The sequence below is a fragment of the Sciurus vulgaris genome (assembly GCF_902686455.1).
Source record: "Sciurus vulgaris genome assembly, chromosome: 1".
Taxonomy (NCBI): domain Eukaryota; kingdom Metazoa; phylum Chordata; class Mammalia; order Rodentia; family Sciuridae; genus Sciurus; species Sciurus vulgaris.
The window spans coordinates 74186318-74213024 of record NC_136461.1 but is presented as its reverse complement, the minus strand read 5'-3'; the positions used below and the strand labels follow the sequence as shown (position 1 = coordinate 74213024).

Below are 26707 nucleotides of genomic sequence, written 5' to 3'. Positions count from 1 at the left end.
ATAGGCCTGGAACCTTCGCTCCGCCCTAAGCCTGTCTCTGTGCGGCTCTTCCACCCAGAAGCCTCCTAGATCCTGGGACCCTGTTCTGCACCTAATCGCCTGGCTGCGTGGCCCCTCCTCTGAGCAGCCACCTGTGGCCCCGAACAATCGCTCTGAGTCCCAGAGACCCGCCACAGGCCTCTTCCTCCAGACAGCTGCCCAGTATGCCGGTGCGGTCACTAGGAGTCCAAGAAACTCACTTCGTGCCTCCTCCTCCCACCAACCACCCGTAGCCCGGGGCAATCAATCACTCCGAGTCGAAGTGACCCTGCCCGTTCCTCCTCCTTCTCCAGATAACCCCCCGGGTGTTCAGGCGCAGTCCCTCTGAGTGGCTCTGAATCCACGTGACCCGCTGCACGGGTCCTCTGGGCCACCGCCCGGAGCTCTGGTGTGGTCCTTCAAGACCAAGCGTCCCACCACGCTTCTCCTCCAGGCAGCCCCCCTGTGTTCAGGAGCTGTCACTTTAAGACCAAATAACTCACCACTCGCCTTCTCCTCTGAGCAGCCGCCTGGAGCGCTAATGCAGTCACTGCGAGTCCAAAGGACCCGCCGCGCTCCTTCTCCTCCTTCTCCTACTCCTCCGGGCAGGCCCCGGGGTTCAGAAGTGGTCAGGGTCCAAACAGCTCGCCACGCAGCCCCTTCTCTGGCAACCGCCTGTAGTTCCCGTATAGTCACCCGAATCCAAGCGGCTGCTCCTCTTCCTCCTTGTCCTCAGGGCAGGCCCCGGGGTTCAGAAGCGTCGTTCTGATTCCAAACAGCTCCCCGCGCGGCTTCTCCTCTGGCAACCGCCTGCAGCTCTGGCGCAGTCTCTCCGAATCCAAGTGGCCACGCTCCTCTCCTCCTCCTCAGGGCAGGCCCCGGTGTCCTGAGTCCACACAGTTCTCCCCGCCTCTCCTCCCCCGGGCAGCCGCCGGAGCCCCAGTGGCTGCTCCGAGTCCCAGCGCTGTGCCCACCGGCCTCCTCTATGGCGCTCCAGCGGGGGGAGGGGCGTCTCGCCGGCAGTTCTACTTCACAAAGTTTCCTGCGTTCCGGGACCCCCGTCCCATCCGGGATGCCCCCCCAGGGGGTGAGAGTCACCCGGCTACTTTGAGTTGGTCCCAAGCGTCTCAATATCTCCTCTCTTGAATCCTGAGTTCTGGAGCAACACGTAATGCAGCCACCCTCTAGGCCGCCATCTTGAAAACCTCGATACACTACTTTTAATCAATGAAAAGAAAGTAAATTTTACCTCCTTAACAGTTTGGACTATTTTTCATTGAAAAAATGTCTTGATAGTCCTTTTAGATTACAGTGTATATAAATATGAAATATTCATTCATAATTGAACACTGAATGTACATAATTCTATAAAATTATATACTATAGTATATACCTAAATATTTTTCAAATAGCTTATATAAATTTTGATTTTGTTAATATACCATATGAATCTATAGAATACTCTGAAAATGTTTCTTACGAAGCCCATTATTAGAAATACATTTTTTCTTTTCATATTAAAAATCATTGAATGGATTGTTCAAAGATAGAAATTATTTATTTTGTTATACATTTAGTAACTTAATTGGTATTAACTCAAATAATTAAGAAATTTATAATTTTTATACATTTATTTATATACTACAAAGAGTTTTATAGTATAGTAAATGACTTCTAAGTAGATGTTTACCATGTATATGTAACATTGAATTTTAGTTTTAATACAATTTTTAGTTTAAAGTACAGATAAAATAGCAGCTAATCCAAAAATAGCCATACTGAGTGCAGAGATATTGGTACCCAAAGCTGGGATGCTAGTTTCCTGTGGAGGAATAAACTTGATTGCTTGCGCAATGTTAGAAATCTCTGAGGTAAGATTGGCTTCATTGATTGCTTGAATTGCAATATAGAACTTGGTGCCATTTTCTATTTTAAAAGGTTCTGGTTTAAATTCAAAAATTTCTTTTGAGCCAGCCTCCTTAGGTATTAGAGCAGAAGTATTTACTGAAGAAGCATTGCCAAAATCTTTTTGGAGATCCAGGAAACATTTACTTATCCTTATATTGTAGCTGTTAGCTGAAAAACAAAACACATACTTCATGTCTTTTAAAATAACCAGGGTGCTTTACTGCTGTCACACTGCCTTATGTTTATGCCTTATATTTCTGCCATCAGAAATTCACATTCACAGTAGGTTTTAGTTGTGGAAATCTCAAATATCATTTTTGTCTGGTTATTCCATCTTCTTTATTTTTAGGACAAATATATGAACAGTTTCTTATGTATAGTTATCTAATCACAGGAAATTTTAATTCAATATCATGCAGTATTTGCAAAGCCAGCATCTAGATTTCTTTTCAGAAAGAGAAATACATAGAATTGAGTTCACTTTTTAATTAGAACAAGAAACACAATAATGTTCAAATATGGTAAAGACCTTCAGGACCTTGCATTTGTGTTATTTCTTATTAAGTTGAAAGAGGGAATATTGGGAGTGAGAAAGAAGATAAATAGAGAAGGAAAGAAAGATAAGGATAAAGAGCAAAATGAGGCAGAGATTGCAATTTGTACTAACTAAATATGTGCTCAGAAGCTAGGCATACCCTTATTAGGAACAGAATTCTACTATTCTTGAACTGTATAATAACAAGAGGAAAAAAAATTAACTTTTCTTGTCTCATCTGTAAAATAGTGACTTAATAATTTGGTTTGCTCAATAAGGATTTATTGAGTGCCTGTTATTCAAGTGGTGAGAATTGTAAATGATAATATGTGGAAAGTGTTTAGCACAATTTAATAAACATTAATGAATGTTTGAAATATTAGCTATTATAACTATTAAAGAAAGGAAAGCAGGAGGCCTACATAAATGTTTCATGCTACACTGCTTTTAGATATGTACTAGTAATTGACATAAAAAATCTTCTAACATTCTGAAATATGAGAATAAAACATCAAATGTCATCTTTTGATGTGAAGACTATGTCTTCAAGAAATGTTGAAGATATTTCAAGTGTACAAAGAATAACTTTGATTCAGTATTTTTCCCATTCAAGCTTTCTATTCAACAATTTCTCCATACATAGGTCTAATCAATCCATTCTACCGTTCTTCACACAAACCCCATGTTTCATTAAGGTGGATCTATGTACGAATCTCTTACTTTAATTCTGATGTTCCATTGTGAAGTTTTTATTTCTTGACCTTGATCATGTGGTTTGGTTCCTTCTCTTCCTGCAGTGTGCTTCCCTCTCCCTATATGCAATTTACATTCATTTTTTTTTAAGGTCCAACCGGGGACCAAGTTCTCATGAAGTCTTGGTCAAGTATTTTATGCACTTGTCTTCCATAATGGTTGTCTTCCATAAACTTGTATTACATGGAATGGAGTTTTCCAGATTGTTATGTGGAGGTTCAATTTTTCATTCAGATGAGATCCTATTATTCTAAGGGCAAAGTTTTTTTTTTTTTTTTTTTTTCTTTTTTGAATTAGAGTGTTGCTCAGGCTGACATTAAAACTTTTGGACTCAAGTGATCCTGCTGCTTGAGCCTCCCAAGTAACTGGTACTACAAGTATCACCATTGTGCCTGGCTCAAAGACTATTTTTTATACTTCTTTTGTATTTTCTAGGGCACCTGTTATTGTAATGGGCATGTATTTGATCACCTTAATTACTGTCCAACACTACAGTTTTTGATACTTGAAATGATGTATCATAAAATACTAGAATTATATCTACTTGCTTTAGTAATTTTGAGATCACCTGGCCTAATTTACATATTTGACAGGTATGTAATTGTGTCCCATTGGGTTTAAGTGCTTCATTTCAGATTATATAGATGTTAATTTATTCTTTAAGATACTGCTACTACCTTACTTTTGTAATGTCTGAAGGTAACATGTGATAGCTACTTTTACCTCTTCCTATTTGTCATAAGAAAAGAGGGTGATTAGATCCCACCTCTATCTCAGTGTTCATAAGTAATGCATTACTCCTAACTATAGTTCCTATAATAAGCATGAGGGACATTTATTAAGAACAAAATTTTAGTGAAGGTTTGGTCTTTCCTGAATTGAATTTAGAACTAAATATTTGATTATGTAATTTCATTTGTGATTTTCCAGTGGAAGTATTGGTATTTTAAATTTTATTTGCTTTTGCCATGTTTAACAATCACATCATGAGAAAATAATGTATTTTAGAAGTTGTCACAGTAAGGGTTTTCAATATTGAAGTACAAAAGATTTGTTTTTGGCTGTCTTATATTTTCTCTGCCTTTTGTGAAAGATTTTCTTCCCTGGTATAATAATGATAAAAAAGTAATACAGCTTTGAAAATGCTGTGTAAGTTAGTATAAGATTAAAAAGCATCTTTTATTTCGAGACCCTTACTATAGTAAGGGTTTTATTTTAACTCAAGAGAAAGAGTACTGACTATATGGTGTTTCAGCACTGACAGACCTTGAGATAGAATGTATATCAACATTATATACTGCTTTCATTTTCCCCTTATAGGGGAAGTAGCAAGATTCACTTTATAATATAAAAATCTACTAGTTTCTTAATACTGGAATATGGTATATATTCAATAAATACTGATTGAATTCAGCTAAATTTAAAGCAAAGATAGAAGTAATATAAATTTTTTGAAATTAGAGCAATTTATTATTAGGAACTTGGAGTAAATGAGATACTTTCGCCTTGAACTTTATATAACTTCCATGGCCAAATCTCCTGAACTAGTGAGTTTCTTTGCACATGAACATCTCTCAATGGGACATCTTCACCTGACTTAGCCTGCTAGTCTCATTATTCAAGACTCATATCAGGAATAGTTGCCCCTGATAATAAGCCTTTTAAAATATATACCCTGTGATCCTAATATCAATTGGACATTTGTAGCCCACCAAAGAGATGCCATATCATTCTGTGTTCATAACAGCTTCTCTCTTATTTCACTGTATGAAATTATCTGACTACTTGTGTGTCTTCTATACTCAGTTGACTATTGATAGTTGAGATTGTTTCTAGGAATTTAATAGTGTTTGAAAACTCAATAAAAATATCAATAAATGAATAAAATTGTGCAAGTATGGAAATACTTATGAAAATTTCCTTGTTAGGGGGAAAAGAATGCAGTAGAAAACTGTTAGCTGTTTTCTCAAAGTAATTTAAAGATGGTTCAAATTGTGAAAGGGTTTTTGGCACAATAGGTATCTGACAAGACTGGTTTAGAATTCTGTTACTAAATATAGAAGTGACTTGGGTTAGTTCATTATTTCTTGGAGCTTTAGTTCTCACATCTGAAAATAAATAAATACTGGCCTATAGTAGACACTCCATAATTATTATTTGTAAATGGAAATTCTCAGCAAATTAAAACCAAAGGTATTTCTTTAGTATGTTTTAAAATTAGTATTGAACTTACTTACCTTTTCCTTTATCAAGGATGTTGCCCGGAGCAGTCCATAAAAGTTGAATATGATCTCCTTTAAACTCAGCCTCAAGGTCTTCAATTTTACCAGGTGGGAACACATGAGTTTGGTTACCTTTGGGAGGTACTCCTAATACAGTAAATGACCCTCCAGAGGTAAGTCTGCTGAACTCTTCCACTTTGGTTTCTGCCACATCATCTTTGACTTCAGGTCTGAGTGGGTTCAGTGTAATTTTACCTACCGACCCCCCCAGCAAAGAAATTAATTTAAAAAGTTTTCATTTTACCATGTCTACTCTTTATCTTGTAAGCTGATCTTGCAACTGAAGAGGATTAATGTTGATTGATAGCAGATATAAAAAAAGTGACAGTTTTTAGTGGAAAAAAACTTGTTTTAATATTATTTGAAATGAATAAGGAGGCATGCTATGTTAAAACTGTCTTTTATCCTACCTTTCTCTATTACTTGTCTCAAATTCTTTGAGGACAAGGATTATTTTATTCATATTTATAGCTCTTGTTTTATTCATCTTTGCTTGCTCAGCATTTTGAAATATACAGATGATTACATAGTTATGTACATAGGTTTTTCCATAGTACATTATATTTTCAATGTTTGCCATTTGAAATTTAGGTAATAAGTGACACATTTCTAATTTAATGGTACTTACCATTTTCAACATAGCCAGGTATATACAGAGCCTTGTTGGGTTGTTGTCTTAAACTTAGTCTAGCTGTGCTTTTTCTTGCCTGAACATGCACTTTTAAACTGTATCTACCATTTCCGTGGTAATCTGTAAAATACCTTGAGTAGATGCCATCATTTTTCACAGTATCAGCACCTTGATATTGAAATACAATAATTAGCTATTCAGTAAAGTAAAAAGGACAATTATAACCATTCATGAGCACTATTGATGTCAGCAATTTGGGAGGTAGTTTAGCATAGTGTTTTAAGTACATGAACCCTGGAATCAGAATGTTTTGGTTCAAAGCTTGGCTTGGACACTTGCTAACCTGGTGATTTTGGAAAAAAGTATAATTCGTGGTAGGCATTCAATTAATATTAGCTAGTTCATAAAATAAGCTAATCATAATAAGGAAAATATGCTGGAGAAAGCATATGTGAAACATTGACACTAATGAAAATGGAGAACAGTTGCACTCCTAAATTCTAGGGGTAAAATAAAACTGTTCATGAAATTTAAAGAAGATAAATATGCTTATGTCTATGCTTTGTCAAGATTACTGACAATTACAATTTAAATTTAATGCACTTTAAAATATAATTCATAAGCATACACAGGTAATATTGACTTCTCTGTCATGGAATCCTGTAGGAGAATTTCAAGTTCAATGGAAGTTAATGCAGATTTCTATTACCTATACCATTGTCCCAGAGCTCCAATGTTACTTGATGTCCATCTTTAGTTTCTATAATGGCTGTTACATTGACTCCCAGAACAGGCAGAAACCCTTGACTGACTCGTGCATAAACAATCATCGGACCAGGGTAATGTGCTGTGTTTTGACTCATGTGAGCAGTTGCAATTACTGGGAGTGTGGTTGGACTTCTTGCTCGAGTGGTCATTGTCACTGTTAGCAATTGAGGGTTGGGATGATTATTTAGAAGGCTGTAGGTCCAAGTGCCTATCTGAAAAAGAAAATTTCTTTGAGAGTTTTGGTAATAATTTCCTTCTTCTTTCTTTGGGATGTAAAATTATCTAGAAATTTAAGCAGAGTAATAATAATGATTTTTAATATCTGATTTTATAAACTTGCAAATAGTATGAGTATGAATCCCTAATTATTATATTTGACATTTTTTATGACAGATCATCTGTCACTGTTTTGGTATCTACAGCACATAAGATGTTATCTTTATTTTTTTTTTACATAGAAATTGATTTAATAAAACATGGCAAAAACATGGGCTGGAGTTGTAGCTCAGTGGTAGAGCATTTGCCTAGCATGTATGAAGCACTGGGTTTGATTCTCAGCACCATATATAAATAAATGAATAAAATAAAGGTCTATCAACATCTAAAATTATTTTAAAAAACATGGTGGAAATAGACATACCTCTGCAATATCTGGTATTTGAAGTCGGGCAGACTGAATATTTAGCTTATCATCTTTGAAATCTGAGGTCTTATACTTTTTCCCTTTTGGATCCTGAAGAATAATTTCTGGCTTTTGTCTTGTCCAGGTGACAACAAAGAAAGTGTCATTTCCAATTGTACTGTCCACAGGCACTGTACCATTTATCCATTCCCTTCCTGTAATATTCAAGGCTTTACTTTCCAACTGTTACATAAATAAAAGAGAGACATAAAACCCAATTGTTTTTATAGGTGATAGAATTTCAAAGTTTATTCAGTTCGAAGTAATTTTAAATTTGGTTTTAATATTTCAACAAAGGAGTGGGTATGTGGCACAATGGTAGAGCACTTGCCTAGCATGCATGAAGCCCTGGGTTTCATCCCCAGTGCAACATACACAAAAAAGAGTTCAATTAAAGTAATTGAAAATTAGAGTTTTCCAAATAAAAGCATATATAATTATAAAGAATGGAAGAATGGAAGAGAATGCCTGTAAGTCTTGGAAAAGCAAACATAGTAAAGATGTTTTTCTTCCACATACCTGATAAATTTTTCAGCAAAAGAGTAATTTATTAGAGAAAGAAGAGTTAATAATCAGGAAAACAGGGTATGAAAAATGGTGGAATGAAACAGACATCATTACCCTATGTACATGTATGATTACACGAATGGTATGAATCTACATCGTATACAACCATAGAAACGAAATGATGTACCCCATTTGTGTACAATGAATCAAAATGCAGTCTGTAAAAAATTAAAAGATAAATAAAAAATAATTAGGAAAACAAATTTATTCTTTGCTCATGAGAAAGCAAAGGATTTTCTTTGTATACCGACCTGAAGAGCCTGTTGAGAGATGTTGCCACTTCTAGATGAAATTCTACTGAAAGCATCAATAAGTCCATTTATGTCTTTATTGGCATAAAAACGAAGTCCTCCTAAAATGGATTTTTTAAAATGGGGAAATCATATTTGTTATTCTGCAGTCATCAGTATACTTTAAAATCAATTTTACATTTCTTCTTAAATTTATAAAAGATGAATTTCCAAGAAATTCATGAACTACTCAGTGTATAATTCCAACTGTAATCCTAAAATAACTAAAACCTTACTCAAAATAAATAAATCAGAATGAAGAATAAGTTAAAGAATAAACCAAGTTTTATTGTTTTTAATACAAAACTCTCTTCAAATGTAGGTGCATGTCAGAGCTGGTCTAAGCACTAAATAATGTTATAAAAATGAAACTTAAGATAGTTCTTATGAACCAGTTGCTTATGTTCTAATTGACTCCAAAACATATTGAAACAATCAGAGAATGACAGTTTAGAATAAAGTAAAAACTGATTAACTGCAAAGATAAATAATATAGGAGTTAAGGAAGAGAGAATTAAGACAGGTGACTGCTAAAAATGTGACAATTCATATTTATTGAATTAATAAATGGCAGGAAGGCCAGCTGGAAGATTATTTAAGTAGCCTAAGCAGGAGGTTGTCCGGGTTGGATTAGAATGTAGTAGCAGGACTAACTAAAGAGGGGAAATACACAAATATTCCAAACAGATTTGGCAGGATTTTGTGAGATGGGAATAGGGTGGGATGATGAAAAGAGGCCTGAATGGGTAATCAGCACTTTAACTGTGTCCTTGGACAAATCATTTGCAGGGTTTTTTTCTCTTTTTTAAATTTTTAAAACTTTTTAAATTTTTTAAAAAAATTATTATATTTTTATTTAACTTTTAATTTTTTACAGACTACATTTTGATTCATTGTACACAAATGGGGTACATCATTTCGTTTCTATGGTTGTATACAATATAGATTCATACCATTCATGTAATCATACATATACACAGGTAATGATGTCTGTCTCATTCTGCCATTTTTAATACACCCCTCCTTGTCATTTTCTTCTACATATTCTAAAGTCCCCCATTATTATCTTATCCCCCCCCCCCCACCATTATATATCATTCTCCACTTATCAGGGAAAACATTCAGCCTTTGGTTTTTTGGGCTTGGCTTATTTCACTTAGTATGATATTCTCCAATTCCATCCATTTATTTGCAAATGCCATAATATTATTCTTCTTTATGGCTGAATAGTATTCCATTGTGTATATACACCAGAGTTTCTTTATCCATTCATCTGTTGAAAGGCATCTAGGTTGGTTCCACAATCTAGCTATTGTGAACTGAGCTGCTATAAACATTGATGTGGCTGTGTTACTGTAATTTGCTGATGACTGGAATTTGTGATGAAAAAGGAAAGATCACGACAGACACCATTGAAATACATAACATAATTAGAAGCTACTCTGAAAAGGTACACTCCAACAAAATAGAAAATATTGAAGACACCAACAACTTTTTAGAGCCATATGATCCTCCCAAACTGAATCAGGAAGACGTACACAATCTAAACAGATCAATTTCAAGCACCAAAATAGAAGAAGCCATCAAAAGTCTACCAACCAAGAAAAGCCCAGGACCAGATGGATTGTCAGCCGAATTCTACAAGACCTTTAAAGAAGAACTGTTACCAATACTCCTCAAAGTATTTTAGGAAATAGAAAAGGAGGGAACCCTTCCAAATTCATTTTATGAGGCTAGTATCACTATGATACCAAAACCAGACAAAGGCACATCAAGGAAAGAAAACTTTAGACCAATGTCCCTGATGAACATACATGCAAAAATACTTAACAAAATATTGGCAAATTGCATACAAAAATATTTTTAAAAGATAGTGTACCATGATCAAGTGGGGTTTATCCCAAGGATGCAAGGTTGGTTCAACATCTGGCAATCAATAAATGTAATTCACCACATCAATAGACTTCAAGAATCACAGGATTATTTCAATTGATGCTGAGAAAGCATTTGATAAAATAACAGCACCCCTCCATGCTTAAAACACTAGAAAAAATAGCAATAGTAGGAACATACCTCAACATCATAAAGGCTATCTATGCTAAGCCCACAGCCAACATCATTCTTAATGGAGAAAAACTGAAAGCATTCCCTATAAAAACTGGAACAAGACAGGGATGCTCTCTTTCACAACTTCTATTCCACATGGTCCTTGAAACACTTGCCAGAGCAATTAGACAGACCAAAGAAATTAAAGGGATACAAATAGAAAAAGAAGAACTAAAGCTATCACTATTTGCTGATGACATGATCCTATATTTAGAAGATCCAAAAACTCCACTAGAAAACTTCTAGAACTAATAAATGAATTCAGCAAAGTAGCAGGATATAAAATCAATATGCATAAATCTAATGCATTTCTCTTCATAAGTGATGAATCCTCTGAAAGAGAAATTAGGAAAGCCACTCCATTCACAGTAGCCTCAAAAAAAAAAAAATACTTGGGAATTAATCTAACAAAAGAGGTGAAAGACCTCTACAATGAAAACTACAGATCATTAAAGAAAGAAATTGAAGAAAACCTTTGAAGATGGAAAGATCTCCCATGTTCTTGGATAGGCAGAATTAATATTGTCAAAATGGCCATACTACCAAAAGTGCTATACAGATTCAATGCAATTCCAATTAAAATCCCAATGACATTCCTCATAGAAATAGAGAAAGTAATCATGAACTTCCTCTGGAAGGACAAGAGACCTCAAATAGCCAAAACAATCCTGAATAGAAAAAGTGAAACAGGAGGTATCACAATAACAGACATTAAGCTATACTAGAGAGCAATAGTAACAAAACCAGCATGGTATTGGCACCAAAATAGACAGGCAGACCAATGGTACAGAATAGAAGACACAGAGACAAAACCATATAAATACAGTCACCTTATACTAGACAAAGGAGCCAAAAACATACAATGGAGAAAAGATAGGCTGTTCAACAAATGGTGCTGGCAAAACTGAAAACCCATATGCAGTAAAATGAAATTAAACCTCTATCTCTCACACTGCACAGAACTCAACTCAAAATGGATCAAGGACTTAGGAATTAGACCAGAGACCCTGCACCTAATAGAAGACAAAGTAGGACTGAATCTTCATTATGTTGGCTTGGGATCAGACTTCCTCAACAAGACTCCTAAAGCACAAGAAATCAAAGCAAGAATCAATAAATGGGATGGACTCAAACTAAAAAGCTTTTTCTCAGCAAAGGATACAATCAAGAATGTGAAGAGAGAGTCTACAGAGTGGGAGAAAATCTTTTCCACATGCACTTCAGATAGAGCACTTATCTCGAAAATTTATAAAGAACTTATAGAACTTTACACCAAAATTACAAAGAACCCAATCTATAAATGGGTCAAGGAACTGGACAGACACTTTATAGAAGAAGACACACAGGCAGTTAATAAATATATGAAAAAGTGTTCAACATCTCTAGTAATTAGAGAAATGCAAATTAAAACAATTCTAAGATTTCATCTTACTCTAATTAGAATGGCTGTTATCAAGAACACAAATAATAGATGTTGGCGTGGATGTGGGGGAAAAGGCACACTTTTACATTGCTGGTGGAGTTGCAAATTGGTGCAGCCACTCTGGAAAGCAGTTTGGAGAATCCTAAGAAAACTTGGAACGGACCCACCTTTTGACCCAGTTATCTCACTCCTCGGTTTATACCCATTTGCAGTTTTTAGGTTACTATTTCCTCTTCTATAGAACAGGAACTTCTAAATTTTTACTGTGGGGTTGAATGGAATTTTGGAATTGAGCACTAATTTTGGACTTTCAGTTGAGTAGCCATAGAGAAAGCAGTTTCTGTTTAGTGGTAGTGACAGAAAGTAGGTGAGAAATGAATGAAGATAACAAATATTGAATAATTTGAGAAGCTGGCATATGAAGAACTAGAGGAGGGGGAGAGGAGCTTAATTTAATGGACAAGGAAGGGATAAAGATTAAGATAGAAAAATTTTGAGTAGCTTTACTATTTAGGGAGAAAGAGCCTTTGAAATGGCAGAGATTAGAAATTGATTTTCTATGCAAACAATATACCAAAGGTTTACCTGTCATATTTGGCAGGGCCTCCAGCTCTTTGGCAGCAGAAGGTCCCAGAGCAATGGTGTGGATGATTGCACCACTCTGTTTGATGTCCTCAAAGCATGAGTTTATTGCATCATCTTCCCCATCTGTTAGTAATATGATTTCAGAACCAGAAGTACTCTGGTTACTGTAGGTAATTGCCTAATAGTGAAATGCCAGGTTTTTAATTATAGAATGTCATTTCCGAATACATTTAAATTAAGAATAAAGCTATTTTCTAGTCTTAGAGAAGTCTTTAGTCTTATGCATCAGAGTAAGCCAAAGGAGTTTTTGGTATTATTCTTCCAGCATGACTGGTGTGTGGAAATGACTGTAATGGATAGATTTTCAAACTAGTCTCAACAACTTCCAACTCTCTAATATACATACTCCTGATATCCCAGAGAGGAAGAATAAAACACTTAGAACAATTCCTGGCACATACTAAGTACTCAGTGAACATTAACAATTGTTATTATTATCTGAAAAGATACTAGGGATAGAGGCTAGATACCCAGGCAGCTCTGGAAGCTTGCAGATTACATAGTACCTGTAAAATCATTACAAATAGTGGGTATGCAAGGTTAAATGATATGGTATGTGTTTTTTAAATTTTATTTGATTATCACTATAGGATCTTAGGATGTCTCAGGAAAAAATTTGATTTACCATGAAGAAGGAAGTTCATAGAGTTATCAAATATCACAAATATTATTTTCTTTCTTTCTTCTTTTTTTTAAACCCTGGAGTACTTAACCACTGAATCATATCTCCAGCCATTTTTTTTTTTTACCACGTCCAATTTTTTATTTTATTTATTTATTTATTTATTTTTATTTTGAGACAGGGTCTCACTAAATTGCTAAGTCTGGCTTTGAACTTGTGATTATCCTATCTCAACCTCTTAAGCCCCTGAGATTATAGGCATGTGCCACTGCATGGAACTTTTTTTTTTTTTTTTTTTTTTTTTCTATCTTTTCCTGATTTCTACCTAGAGTATTAGCTAAGAACTTTGGCATTAGATACCTTGAAAGTAAATTCCAGTTCTGCCATTTGCTTATCAGAGTATCAGAGTAACTAGTAGTTAGTCTTTCTCAAGACTTAAACACATGCACACACACACACACACACACACACACACAACACACCCACACCCACACCCAGAGTTCTATAAATAGGTTAGTGTAAGGGTAAGTTTACAGACTCTAGAATCAGAAAGACCAAGTTTTGAATCATATGACTGGTAATTATTAACTGTATGACCTTGAGAAAAGTTTGATTACTCTAAACCTCAGTTTCTTTTTTTTTTTAATTAAAAATTTTTTTTTTTTTTTTTTTTTTTTTTTTTTTTTGGTACGGGGGAGTGAACCCAGGGGCATTTAGCTTCTGAGCCACATCCTTAGCCCTTTTAAAAATATTTTATTTAGAGATAGTGTCTTGGCCTTGCTAAATTGCTGAGACTGGCCATCCTCCTGCCTCAGCCTCCAGAGTTGCTGGGATTACAGGTGTGCCCCACCAGGCTCGGCTTTAAATTCTTTTATAAGGATGTTAATCTCATCTATGGGGGCAGAGTCTGCCCACATGAGTTAATCACTTTCTTTTCCCAAGGTCCCACCTCTTAATATTACTTTGAGAATTATGTTCCAACATATAAAGTTTGGAGGTATACAAACATTTATATAATTTTATGGCAATTAATAATTGAACTTCCGTTTCTTTATGTGCAGAATATTGCCCCACTCAAAAAGTAATAGTAAGGATATAAAATCATGCATGCAAGGCATTTATATAGGTAATATATAGTATAAAAAATCTAGCTACTATTGTTATGATTTTGTTAAGTAAAATGCTTTTATGTATTAATATGGTTTCAGCATGTAAGTGAGAAAGAACTATTTATAACTTTGAATGTGATTTAGCATAATATAGTCAGACATAGACTTTGTGGTTAAAATATAAGAAACATGCAAAATATATTAAGAAAAAAAACGGAGCAGTATGCATGAACATTTTGACATATTCTCAATATATGATACTTGTCATATTTTAGAATAGACATATAATAAGAATTATGATAATTTTCATAATAACAAATCTTTCTTCAGAATTTATTTATCTTATAAAATTCCCACAAATAAATGAGTTAGGCACTATTTATGCCCACAAGACTTGGGTTGAGGAAATAGACTTTCTTAGTTCAGTTACCCAAGGTCATTTAGTTAATAAAATAATAAAGCCAGGATTCCAGAATTCTTAAGCCTATGGGCTTTAAGACAAATAGGTACCATAATGGAAGTTAAGATATGGAATTAGTGGCCTTGATAAAAATAGCACTGACCCTTTAACTGAGGGAAGGGAATCAGTGAAGAAAGTAGTTTTCTGTTTTTGTGACTTAAAACATGACAATAAGTAGGCTTAAGTGGAAAGTAATTTAGGTTGGAAGAAATTCAAATGATACTAGAGGCAATTTAGTATAGTATTCAAAAGGTGCACCTCCTTTTAAAAAACGTTTTTATTAGTGTATATACATAATAGTGGGGTTCATTCTGACATATTCATACATGCATGCAATATAATTCTATTTCAAAAGTAATTCCACTTTCCCTCATCTCTTCTCTTCCCTGGCCTCCCCTCCCTTTACTCTGCTAGTATTCCTTCTGTTTATTTATTGTTTTTTAAAATTGTACCTAATTGGGGCTGGGGCATCTGCCTAGCATGTGTGAGGCACTGGGTTTGATCTTCCGCACCACATATAAATAAATGAATAAAATAAAGGACTATCAACATCTAAAAAATATTTTAAAAAATTGCACCTAATTTTTTGGGTTCATAATTTTGTTTTCATTAAACTTCCACCTTATGTTCCTTGGATTTTATGTTCATATATCCTATACTGCTTGAGGAACTACTCTTCTTTGATTTTTAAATGTCAATTTAAATTGATGAACAGGGGTTTTCTTTATCCATACTATAAAAATGTTACTTATCTCCCTCTTCCACAATCCCCCAATGATATTGTTTTCCACTCATAGAAATTTGGACTACGACCATGCCAAAACAATGGCAATAAGATCATGATGATTGTGACCACTGGATTTCTTTCCCCTTACCTATCCACTCCCCAGTGCCACTTAGCACCTCAGGAAGTTATTGGTGGAACTTCCCATAAATGATTTACCTCACTCAGGTCAGGATGTTATTAAATGAGGAACATATGAATTCATGACCCTTGTTCAAAGATAAATGGAAAAAATTATAAACAATAGTAAATAGCAAATGATATTAAATTAAAAATAATTTTACCTGGAATCCAGCTTTGAGCCCATTGCAAATTGAAGTTCCACCACTAGCAATTTTAGGCAGATTTGCAGTGAGCTTTAGATAAGTGCTATTATCAATTATTTTTGTTAGATTATTTTGGATTTCAGCAGTACTATCAAATGTGACCATTCCAACCATAGATCCCTTTTCAATAATTTGAATTAAGTACAGTTCTGCTGCTTGATTCATTCGAAGGAGACGAGATGAGACAAGATGGTCTACCTGTAAGAAAAAGATATATTAACAACTGAATCTTTAAAAAAACAGAATATAGAAAGACAAAGTTTTTTAAGGGCCATAGATCATGATAAAAATTAATTGATAGATTTTAAAATTTAACTCTTTCATTTTATTAAAAAATTAAAATCTTAAAAAATCAATCTTTATACTTATAAAAACCCTAAAAGTCTATACAATTTATTAAAGTTATACATTCAGGAATATTTTTAAAGGAAATAATTTTAAAATGTATATGAAGATGTTCATTGCAATATATTTTTATAGCAAGTTGAAAATCTCCAAAATGTCCAACAATAGGGAATTGTTTGACTAAATTTATGTTTTGTTTATGTATGTGTGTGTATGTATGTGTATATAGGTATGGCACAACCATTAAAAATTATGTCATGAAGGGCTAGGGATAAAGCTCAGTGTATGTGAAGCCCTAAGTTTAATCCCCAGTACTGCCAAAAAAACTCCCCAAAACAAAAAAACTCCTGAAAACATATTCCACATGTGGAAAGTTTAAGGTATGTAACGTAAAAAAAAAAAAAAAAAAAAAAAGCGCAGATTACAAAACATTATATAAAATATACTCACATTTTTAAAAAGGAAAAAAAAAGATTAAAATTTTTATAGGAATGACATGTTCAATGGTGGGAATTTATATTTGGTTAGAACTAAACATTAGGAAATAAAAATTATCCATAATCTATTAACCTTAATGTAACAATATTTTAAACATTATCTTCTAGTACTTATTTTTATAAAATCATTATACTAAAATTTAAAAGAACATAAATTTGTATTTCTATTAAGTATTTAAGAGTTAGAAGAACTGTCTTACTGTATCCATGCTTCCAGATTTATCAAGTACCAAACAGACTACTCGCTGTTTGGATTTGAGCAATGAAAATATAGGATGAGGTGGTAGATTTGTTCCTGTCATGGGAGATGCCTTCTGAAAATCATCAGAGTCCTTGATTACATCCCATGTACTTTTGTGATTGCACATTTTGTTTTGTAGGTTTGGAGCTTCTGTGTTGTGTGTTTTTGCTGTGCAAAATTCAGTTACCTGGAAAGAAATCAATTAGAAGACAATATTGCAATAACTTGTGAAATATTACATTCCTTTCCAAATATGCAGTTAGCTGCCATATACATCCTCCATAGATTTTATCTTTTGACAGTGAAAGATTTCTTCATAATAAAATATTCTGATATCTATTTTGCATACTTGAAGGGGTGGAAGTAAGGTAAAGCCATCAACACATACTATAAAGTTTTTGGTGATTCTTTTAGGTATAAGTAGATCATGTCAGTGGAGGATGGTGACAGTTTGCACACCTGCTTGTTAGCTTCTTGCTTTCCCTTCCAGATTTTGTAAGGTTCAAGTCTTAAGTTTAAAGTAAAAGAGAGAGTGTGTATGGTAATTTTGAACTGTTTCTTAAAAATGGAGTACAGAAAATGACCTTCTTTAATTGCCTTCACAATTGAGTGAAAAAATTGAGAACCGGTATTCTAACAATTTGAATTCTTACTGACTCTGATGAGTTTTGACAAAATAATAGCCCTAAAAAAGCAATGAAGGTATAGGGAGAAATGAGGAATGTAATTATTTGTCTTTTAATAGCAAATGGTGAATTGTATCCAATAACTCTGCTAGTGGAGGTTTTAGTACCATAGAATCTGTGAAAATCCTTCAAGTTTTGAAGACTTAATAACTTAAAAAAAGTTCTCATAAACTAGTGCAGTGTTCAGGAAGGAAATCATCTTGCAACCTTAACATTTAAGAACTACTTTTAATAGTGTCATTTTCTAATGCCCTCTCAATTTAAAGACTGTGGTTGTAAATTCTCTTTTTAGAAGAACTAAATTATTAACTTTGAATACCTTTTATCTAAATTTTAAGATAAATTTTAAATTTAAATTAGTTTCTGATATGGCTCTGATTTACATCTCCCAAGGGGGGTTATATTAGATGGGAGAAACTTATAGTTTGCAATTAAAGCAGTGATTCATGATCAATTCTAGCTGTTGTGAAATGTCTATCAAACCTTTCCTCTACCACTGCCACTGCCTTTATTCAAGTCCCTTACCTGCCTATTGCCTTGGCCTTCCAACTGATCTCCCTGCCTCACTTCCTCTCACTCATGCCATCCTATTCTTTATAATTAGTAAAACTGTGTTCCTTAAAGAATTAAGTTTATTACATCACCAATATAAAACTGAGAAGACAAAACCCAAACCCCTTAGGTTCATAGGTCTTCTTTTCTTGCTTCAACCAAAGTTTCTGACTCTTACTATGTATCCTTTGCTTTTACCATAGAACTTCTTTCTGTCCCTAAAATATGCCAGAAACTTTCACTAGGTTCTCCACTAACATGAATGGTAATTTTGTATAATTAGAAAAAGGTACTTCTTAAATTCCTTTCTGCTATGTGCTTGAGATTTGTTCTAGTAAATGTTGAATTCTTTAATTTAGATAATGTGCAACTTGTGCAACCCTTGCTTTATTCCACTCTTTGCTTTTGTAAATCTGTTTCTTTGCATAGAAAACTTTTTCCCTTCCTGCTCTGGAAAATTCATACTCATTCTTTTCAAATCCCAGCTCAAAACCTATCCCTTCAGAAACCATTTTTGGATCTCCAGTTGTGGATGGTTGCTACTGTCAACATTTGGTTCATATCTCTGTATCTCTTCCTACTTTGTGTGGTATGTATTTTTTCTTGTATCTATACACTTAGCACTAATCTGAATTCCTCAAGGACAGTCATCTTTAATGATTTCTTTATTTCTAGCTCCTAACAGAGTTCTGGGCATGAAGTAGGAATGATAAAGGTTATGGAAAGGAAATCATGAAATTGAATGTTCGATATTTTATATCATGCCTCTCCTGGGTCTTAACTTATGCTCTTGATAAAAATTCTATGCAACATATTTAATCTGTGATATGGTAATTAGAAGTTAGTGTTATTCTGGACAACATGTATCATAAAATATCTGTTTCTGAGACATTTATATAATTACTCTCCATATTTCAGCTACATAATCTCATTTATTATTATTTATGTTTCAGGTAGACAGAACATGTCTCCTGATAATCAGGTGCTTTGGGAATGTATAATTTGGAATAGGTAGTACATACTCTGAACATCCTCTTGTGTCACATTAAAAAAATTCTATTTAGATAAAGAACTTCTTGGCTAGCATTCATTGATTAGCAGATTGAAGTAAACTTCCCTGACTGGTATCAAATATCTTCAGGAGGGAGCCTTATTAATCAGATAAGATGCTGACAAAGAGGAGCTCTCATATACTGTTGGTGGAAATGTAAATTAGCACAGTCAATATAGAAAACAATGTGGAGATTCCTTTAAAAATTAAAAAGAAAACTATCATATGATTCTGCAATTCTACCACTGGGTATATATCCAAATGAAATGAAATGAATAGATTAAAGAGACATATGCAATCTTATTTATCATAGCACTATTCGAAATAGCTAAGATATACAGTCAACCTGAGTGTTCATCAATGAACAAATGGATTAAGAAAATATGGTGTACATATGCACAATAGAATATTATTATGCCATAAAAAGAATGAAATCCTGTCATTTTTAGCAACATGGATGAACCTGAAGGATATTGTATTAAGTGAAATACCCAGGCACAGGAATACAAATACTTTATGATCTCACTCATATGTAGAAGCTAAAAGACTTGATCTCATAGAAACAGAATATAGAACAGAGACTGGGAAAAAGAAGGAGATCGAAGATAGGAAGAGGTTGGGTAACTGCTATCAAAGTTAGGAATAAATTATATTCTATAGCTCAGTACAGCAACTATGCTTTAAAAATAAAAAAAAAATTGAATTTATTTTGATTCCTCTTGTGTTAAACTCTGTGCTCTTTATATTAGCCCTTATAACCTAACAATGACAATGTGAAGTAGATGTTTTATTTCCTAGTGAAGAGATGAAAGTACTAAATGTCAGATTTAGCAGTTTGCCCACAGAGATAAAGCTTGAAACTGATAGGCTGAATATTTATAACAAGCCTATCTGACTCCATTGAACCTGTCCTTGTATCTTTTCTGTGGGGATAGAGCTGTATGTGTTTTCACAATATAACTTTATAATAGTTTTGTATGCCTTAATGAGAAGATAATGGAAAATCTAGAATGTCAGTCTTTTCCAAAACTGTATTATGAATTACTTTAGAAAAGTAGTATGGCTAATTCTTAGAAGAATCATTAAAAATAAGGTTGTAGCTTTTGACACGGTTCACAAAAGTTATTGAGGGAAGGGATGACCTAGGGATTTATTATGTGACACCAATGAGAACAGTACAGTGCTATTGGTGAATAAATGAAACAAGTTAACAAGGAGAGGATGGGATCATTTTCAGATACATCCTGACAGGCTGGAGAAAATGACCTTTACTTAATTGCCTGAGTAATTTTCTTCCTTTCTATTGGTAGACATAGTTTCACAGTAAAAATCCATCTCCCCAGTTAACTTTTTCCTAAGGGTTCTGTACTTACAGAGTCAAGATTTTGCATGAACATTATGGAGTCTTTTGCAGTCTGAGTTTTGTGTGGAATAAACGTGCATTTTGCTTCATACAGCCCCGTCTTTAAGTCACGTCTGCATGGCCTTGTTATACAGCTGCCTCCCTTGCATTCATTGAAAACCACATTCATACCAGTAATATGACTGGAACATCTAATTAAATAGATTACGTTTATATGTGAAGACTAAGCAAATCAGGAATAAAGACCAACATCCTAAAATCTTACTCTCAGTGATAACTGCTATTGATTAAGCAACAAACATTCCATTTTGACAGAAATAGGCACAATGTTCTACCCCTATTTACCAAAGATTTCAGTGAGAACAGTGTTTTCAGTTTACGTTTAGGTTTAGTAAACATTCATTCTTCACTATTGTGATCAATAAATATTCTCTTTGTGGCTTTGGGTTAAAGATGATAATTCCTAACTTGCAGAGATATTGCGAAAATTAAGTGAGTTAAAAGATACAGAGGAATTGGTTTTTAGTAGGGAGAGGAAAATCAACAGTATGTTTAAGGTCCTTTGAAGTTCACATGTGTGGTATACAGCTTTATATTTCTAGCATTTTGTAATTTACATTTTGAGAACCAATGGCCTAGACTGAAGAAAGGAATAAAAATAAGCCCTGCATGGAAATGCTTGTGCATTCACACCATTCGATCTGCATGATAAAAATAACTGTCAAGTCACTGGTAGCAGTGTGTGTGTGTGTGTGTGTGTGTGTGTGTGTGTGTGTGAGAGAGAGAGAGAGAGAGAGAGAGAGAGAGAGAGAGAGAGAGATTCTAAAGAATCTGCTTATATGTAGTGCATTCCCATTTTATGTTACTATTAAACTTCATGAAATTAGTCCTTGTTTGTTTTCAAGGATTAAAGGAGATGGTGAGTAATATCTTCCAAGAGAATTGGCCTGAAAGTTGAACCTAAATATGATAAAAATTCACTGCCTTAAAGTGTCTGTCACACATAAGAGCTCAGTAAATGTAGTTTTAGAGATTTGTTTTCACTTTTATATCACTTTGAATAACTGATAAGGACACTCATTTGTTTTTCATTCATTTATGAAAAAATTATTTTTTGATTACTTATTTTGCTTTGACTTTATGGCAGACCCAAGACTAGAGGATTAAAAAAACAATCACAGTCCTCGAGGATCTTGAAGTGTAGTGGGGAAAGTCAAATGACATGGACAATTACTATGTGATATAAGTGTTAAGAGAAACCCACACATGTTGCTGTGGGAGCTCTCCCAAAGGCATCTAACCGCAAATGGAGGGAAAGGAAAGATATCTAGAGAAGTATTTGAAGAATGAATAGGTGTTTCAGGGCAAGAGAAGAGTTTTGTGGCATGAGGGTAGGAGGAATGAGTGTCCTGGGCTGAGCACTTTCTCAGTCCGTGCGAAAGATTCCAGGCAGCTCAGTGAAGATCAGACAAACAACACAGAGCACCAGGGAGAGGCTTTTTTTTTTTTTTTTTCTAGCACCCCTCTTTAATACATTTTTTCTCTCAAAGATTTATTTCTTCATTACACTGATTTTTGTAGTTTTTCAGTGCTCTTTTAAGTATTCCATGTGCTTGATTTTTTTTTAAGTTTAAGCATATTATCTATTTATACATAGGGCCTGTTTATATCCACCCCTGAAATATATTTCTTAAAAAAATAGATTTACTCACTTATCTTATAAGAAATACTTATTTTCTTCAAATGAAAAGTAAAATATATTTACTATGAAGTTGTATCAGCTTATTCCATTCATCTTGAAAAGTTATAAATCAAGGCGCTGGGGTTGTAGCTTAGTGGTAGAGCAGTTGCCCAGCATGTGTGAGGCACTGGGTTTGTCATTCTCAGTACCACATATAAATAAATGAATAAAATTAAGGTCTATCAACATCTAAGATTTTTTTTTTTTAAATTAAGAATCAAGTTGAACAAAAAAGTGAATAGGATTGAATTCCAATTCTCTGATATCTTAGGGTTTGGTTTTTTCCTTCCTCTTCTGCCAATAACATATATTAGTACAATTTCTGTAAATACTGAAATGATTCCTAATTCCTGATTGATCTTGATTCCCAGATGGATCCCCCAGAAATTAATTGGATACATATACAATGGTGCAGGTTGGAATATTGCAATTTACTGTTTGAACATTCAACCACTTGAGACATAGCCTTTGTTTGTCTACTATAGAAAATTGAAAACTCAGAGTGAAAAAATTTGAAACTGAAGTTGTTCAATACAACGATACCTTGTTGCTTCAATAGTGTTCTTTCTGGAAATATAGAATGGCCGGTCCACATTATACTCATCAAACACTCCCCACCGAAGATGGGCCCACTCATGGACAAATACTTTGCCTATGAGAGAATATTGCCACTTATAAATTTATAGTTCCAATATTTTCATACAGTTTCCTTCTATTTTTATTGTTTGTTCTATTAATTATGCATGACAGCAGACTGCATTTTGATTCATTGTACACAAACGGAGTACAACTCTCACTATCTACCAACTTAATTGAATCAAGGTACTCTAGAAATGGACACTTTTCATTGGGTCAAAAAAGTTGAAAGGGTTAGTACCAATAAACAACTCATTTTATTATTAAACATTACACAAAAGAAATAGAGTAAATATAACTTACATATTTCCAAACAAAAGTATAACTTAGTGCCTATTTTTTCCTTCTTAAAAATCTTTAAAAATATTATTAATCACAGTTTTATCTGTTTTTTTCCCCTATTGGATTAAAGAACAGAAATATAAAATAATTATCCCTACCTCGGGGCCCATAGATAGGCATGTTATCAGTCAACAGGAAGTTTGGAGTAAAATGTATATATTGTCCTTTCTCTCCACATTGTCCATATTGAAGTGTATAGGGATCATCTCCATATTTCAGGTAAGGATCAGCAACTATGACATCTGCCTTTTGAAAGGCAGAACAAATGAATGAAAACAAATCCCAAGAGGATTTTAAAAGGATTTTAAAATTTCTTAATTTTCATCTACACTACGAAAAGTTACTTCTGGTTTAATTACTAAGTTAGCGAATTACCAAAATTTATAATATGAATTTTTAAAAACCACAGAAAGCAGTTTAGGAGCTAGACAAAATAGCCTACCTGGTCATATGATTCTTGCTTTGGCATTAAGTACTCAGATTTTGACTTCCAGGTAACCGGAATTAAGATGCTTATATTCCTAAAATAAACTCTTCTTTTGGTGGCATGAAACAGGTACGTAGAAGCTTCAGTTACCATTTCCTGATAAAAAGTACCTTGTGGTAACAATTTCACAGTGAAATGAGCATAAAAATAAGCATACAAACCAAAAGAAGCAAATGGAAACTGCTTTGCCCAGGTATTTTGCAAAGACTATCACCGAAAAATAGACTGAATTTTATTACATCTCTCCAGTCTGTAAACTCATTATCATAGGCAACAAAGTCAACCCTCTGTTTTTTCACCTTCCACAACTGCTATCAGCATTATGAGTTGAAGATGGAAATGAGGGTGCTGGATGAGAGACAAAGGTGATTAAGATTGGGAGCTAGTTGATAAGTTGCATATTTAATCAAATTTGATCTTTTGATTGGGTTGTTAAGTAAATTGGGAGTTTATAAAGTTTGGTAGATTATTATACTTAATGTTAAGTTAAAAATTGCTAGATTTATTTTGAGTTTTCTCATAAAAGACTTAAGTTTTATCAAGCAGCAATATTCACTTCAGGACCCAATTTGTCATTTATTGTATGCCTGTTCAAATCACTTAATTTCCCTCATTTATACAAGAGTCATAATCCCAATTCTTGACCACCTCACTGGGATATTGAGAAGATCAAAGAAGATAGTAGATAGTAAAATGTTACATATAAGATGTTTTTGTTATACTAATACAAATTAAATCGGGAAGATAAATCAATTTCAAAAATATTTTCTTTAACATAAGATACATAACATTTTTATGTTATATTTTCCAGAGGTAAACAAATATTAATAACTGGAAAAACATGTAAGATAGTGAGCCTCTGGGGTTTAAGTATAGATTAGTTATTTAATCTTAATAAAGGTAATTTTATTAAGAAATTATAAGGACATTTCTCAACTTTCAAGTTTTTCTTGTAGCTTTACTAGCTTAAAAAATATAAATAATTCAGTCTTGTAATAATTTTTTAAGGTAATGACTCAGTATTAATATATAATAAAAACAAAACTAGCAGATATTAACCTTGAATGTTTAGATAAATACTACATAAATGATGAACACTGTCAAACAACTTTGGGAAGTTATAACTGTGTGAGTGTTATGTATGTGTCGAGGTAAAGATAGGTTTTGAAATAAAAATGTGGATATTAAAATTTTCTCTTACCTTTATGCTTTGAATGAGTTTTTCATCTTCTGGTACACTGGGGTTAATTGCAATGACAATATCTTCATATCCATTGTTATTCAAGTTTACCCTTGAGCTTTTCACCTCAGGCAAAAATTGCAAAACTAAGAACAGAATAAGCTTCAGCCTGAACATCATTTTTGCAGGAGCTACAGTAGGCCTTATGGAAATGTAAGGGTGGTATTTATGTGTCTGCTTAGCTCAGAAATTTGAATCAAGATCAACATATTTGCATGACTTAATAGAGTAAAATTCAAAAATTTCTTAGTGAACTTCCTCATTTTGTTCCTCCTAAAGATTTAGTTGTTAAGTGGCGTGGGGATTATGCGGAACCTATTCATCATACTTTCTAAAACAGCTAAGGCATTAAGCATTCATTGGATTGTGCCATTCTTTTAGATTGTTTGTGTAGTACTCCTCTTAGTGGTGGGTGGATATCATTGCCATCATCATTACCATCAAATAGTACTAGAGAAGTCAGTCCTTGGATCTGTTTACAGAAAGGCAGTCTCTGGAGGGTTGAGGAAATGAACTCAATAAGCTGAACACAGAGCACATGAAAAAGGTTTGTATTAAAAAATGCTTAAGTGGGAGTGACAGTAAACTAAAGGTTTATATTCTTTCTTTAGCTGGGAGTAATATAAGACTGGTGGTTGGGAACAACTATAGGTCAAGGGGAGAATTTTTTTTTATACCCTCTGTGACAGTTACTTGTTTATTCAATTTTCAAATAGCATTGGATGCTTTAGATCCTTCTGTAACTTGAGAAGTCCGTATGCTGCAGTTAAGATTTTTTTATGGGAGTGAACACAAATGTTACTTGGTTTGAAATAGTTGTATACATAGCATTGTGAGCTTGCTCTGAATTGGATGAATCTAAGCCTAACTCTTGCTTCAGTCATTTAAACAGAAATGTGATTTTTTTGTAAGAGTTGTATGACATTTTTTTCAAGCCTAATTTCTTTTCTGTGATATCAGAATAATTGTGGGATGTTGGAAGAACTAAATGAGACAACCTATGGAAAGCACTTCACACAAGACTTCTGATATCAACTAAGCCTTCAATAAATGTTATACACTATTATTAAACATTATGTTACAAATACAAAGCTTGTTTTTGCTAATTAAATTCTGTTTTCATTGGTTTATTTTGTAAAAATTTATTTAGCCTTCCAGTGTTTAGCTGGGGAATGACAAGTCCCTGAACCTGCCTAAGACTAGAGAAGAAACTGCCTGTCAGAATGTTTCTATAAGATTTTTGGAATGTTCTCTATCTATTGATAGTATCTAGGTTTGGCCTTATCTGTAAAATCATCCCAAATCATCCCCAAAAGAACTAATCTTTCCTTAGAACTTATTTGAAACATTATATTACAAACCCACTGCATTGTTTTGTTATCAATATACATAGTACATCTCCAAGTTAGATTGTATACACTGTGGAGGGAAGAGAGTATTTTCCTCTAAGTTTAACCTCTCTCAACCTCAGTTTCCTTAATTGGAAAACAAAGATAGTAATACTTGTTGAGAAAGAATATAGTGTTATTGAGTATATATTGAGTTAAATATCATGTGTGAAAGCACCTATTATAAGTGATAGTGTACAGTAGACCCTCAGTAAATGTTTATTCTTTG

General features: G+C 33.9%; 1 protein-coding gene across 1 annotated transcript; it reads right to left on the bottom strand.

Moving 5' to 3' along the window:
- Positions 1-1725: 1725 nt before the first annotated feature.
- LOC306638371 (calcium-activated chloride channel regulator 1-like) lies at positions 1726-25381 on the bottom strand. Its single transcript, XM_079101684.1, has 14 exons — positions 25052-25381; positions 23806-23946; positions 23462-23609; positions 22929-23037; positions 20655-20835; positions 16952-17179; positions 15868-16107; positions 12549-12726; positions 8396-8496; positions 7536-7760; positions 6837-7107; positions 6125-6295; positions 5452-5691; positions 1726-2094 (listed from the first exon to the last, which is right to left on the bottom strand). The coding sequence occupies exons 1-14, from the start codon at positions 25208-25210 to the stop codon at positions 1754-1756; spliced, it is 2733 nt and encodes a 910-aa protein (XP_078957810.1). The 5' UTR covers positions 25211-25381; the 3' UTR covers positions 1726-1753.
- Positions 25382-26707: the final 1326 nt, after the last annotated feature.

Bases quoted from the DNA above. Each gene is read 5' to 3' on its own strand.
- LOC306638371 (XM_079101684.1), bottom strand. From the start codon at position 25,210: ATGATGTTCAGGCTGAAGCTTATTCTGTTCTTAGTTTTGCAATTTTTG. The intron at 6,296-6,836 runs GTAATAGAAATC...TTCAATATCAAG, and splicing joins GCTCTGGGACAATGGTATAG to GTGCTGATACTGTGAAAAAT. The intron at 2,095-5,451 runs GTAAGTAAGTTC...TTTGTTTTTCAG, and splicing joins CATCCTTGATAAAGGAAAAG to CTAACAGCTACAATATAAGG.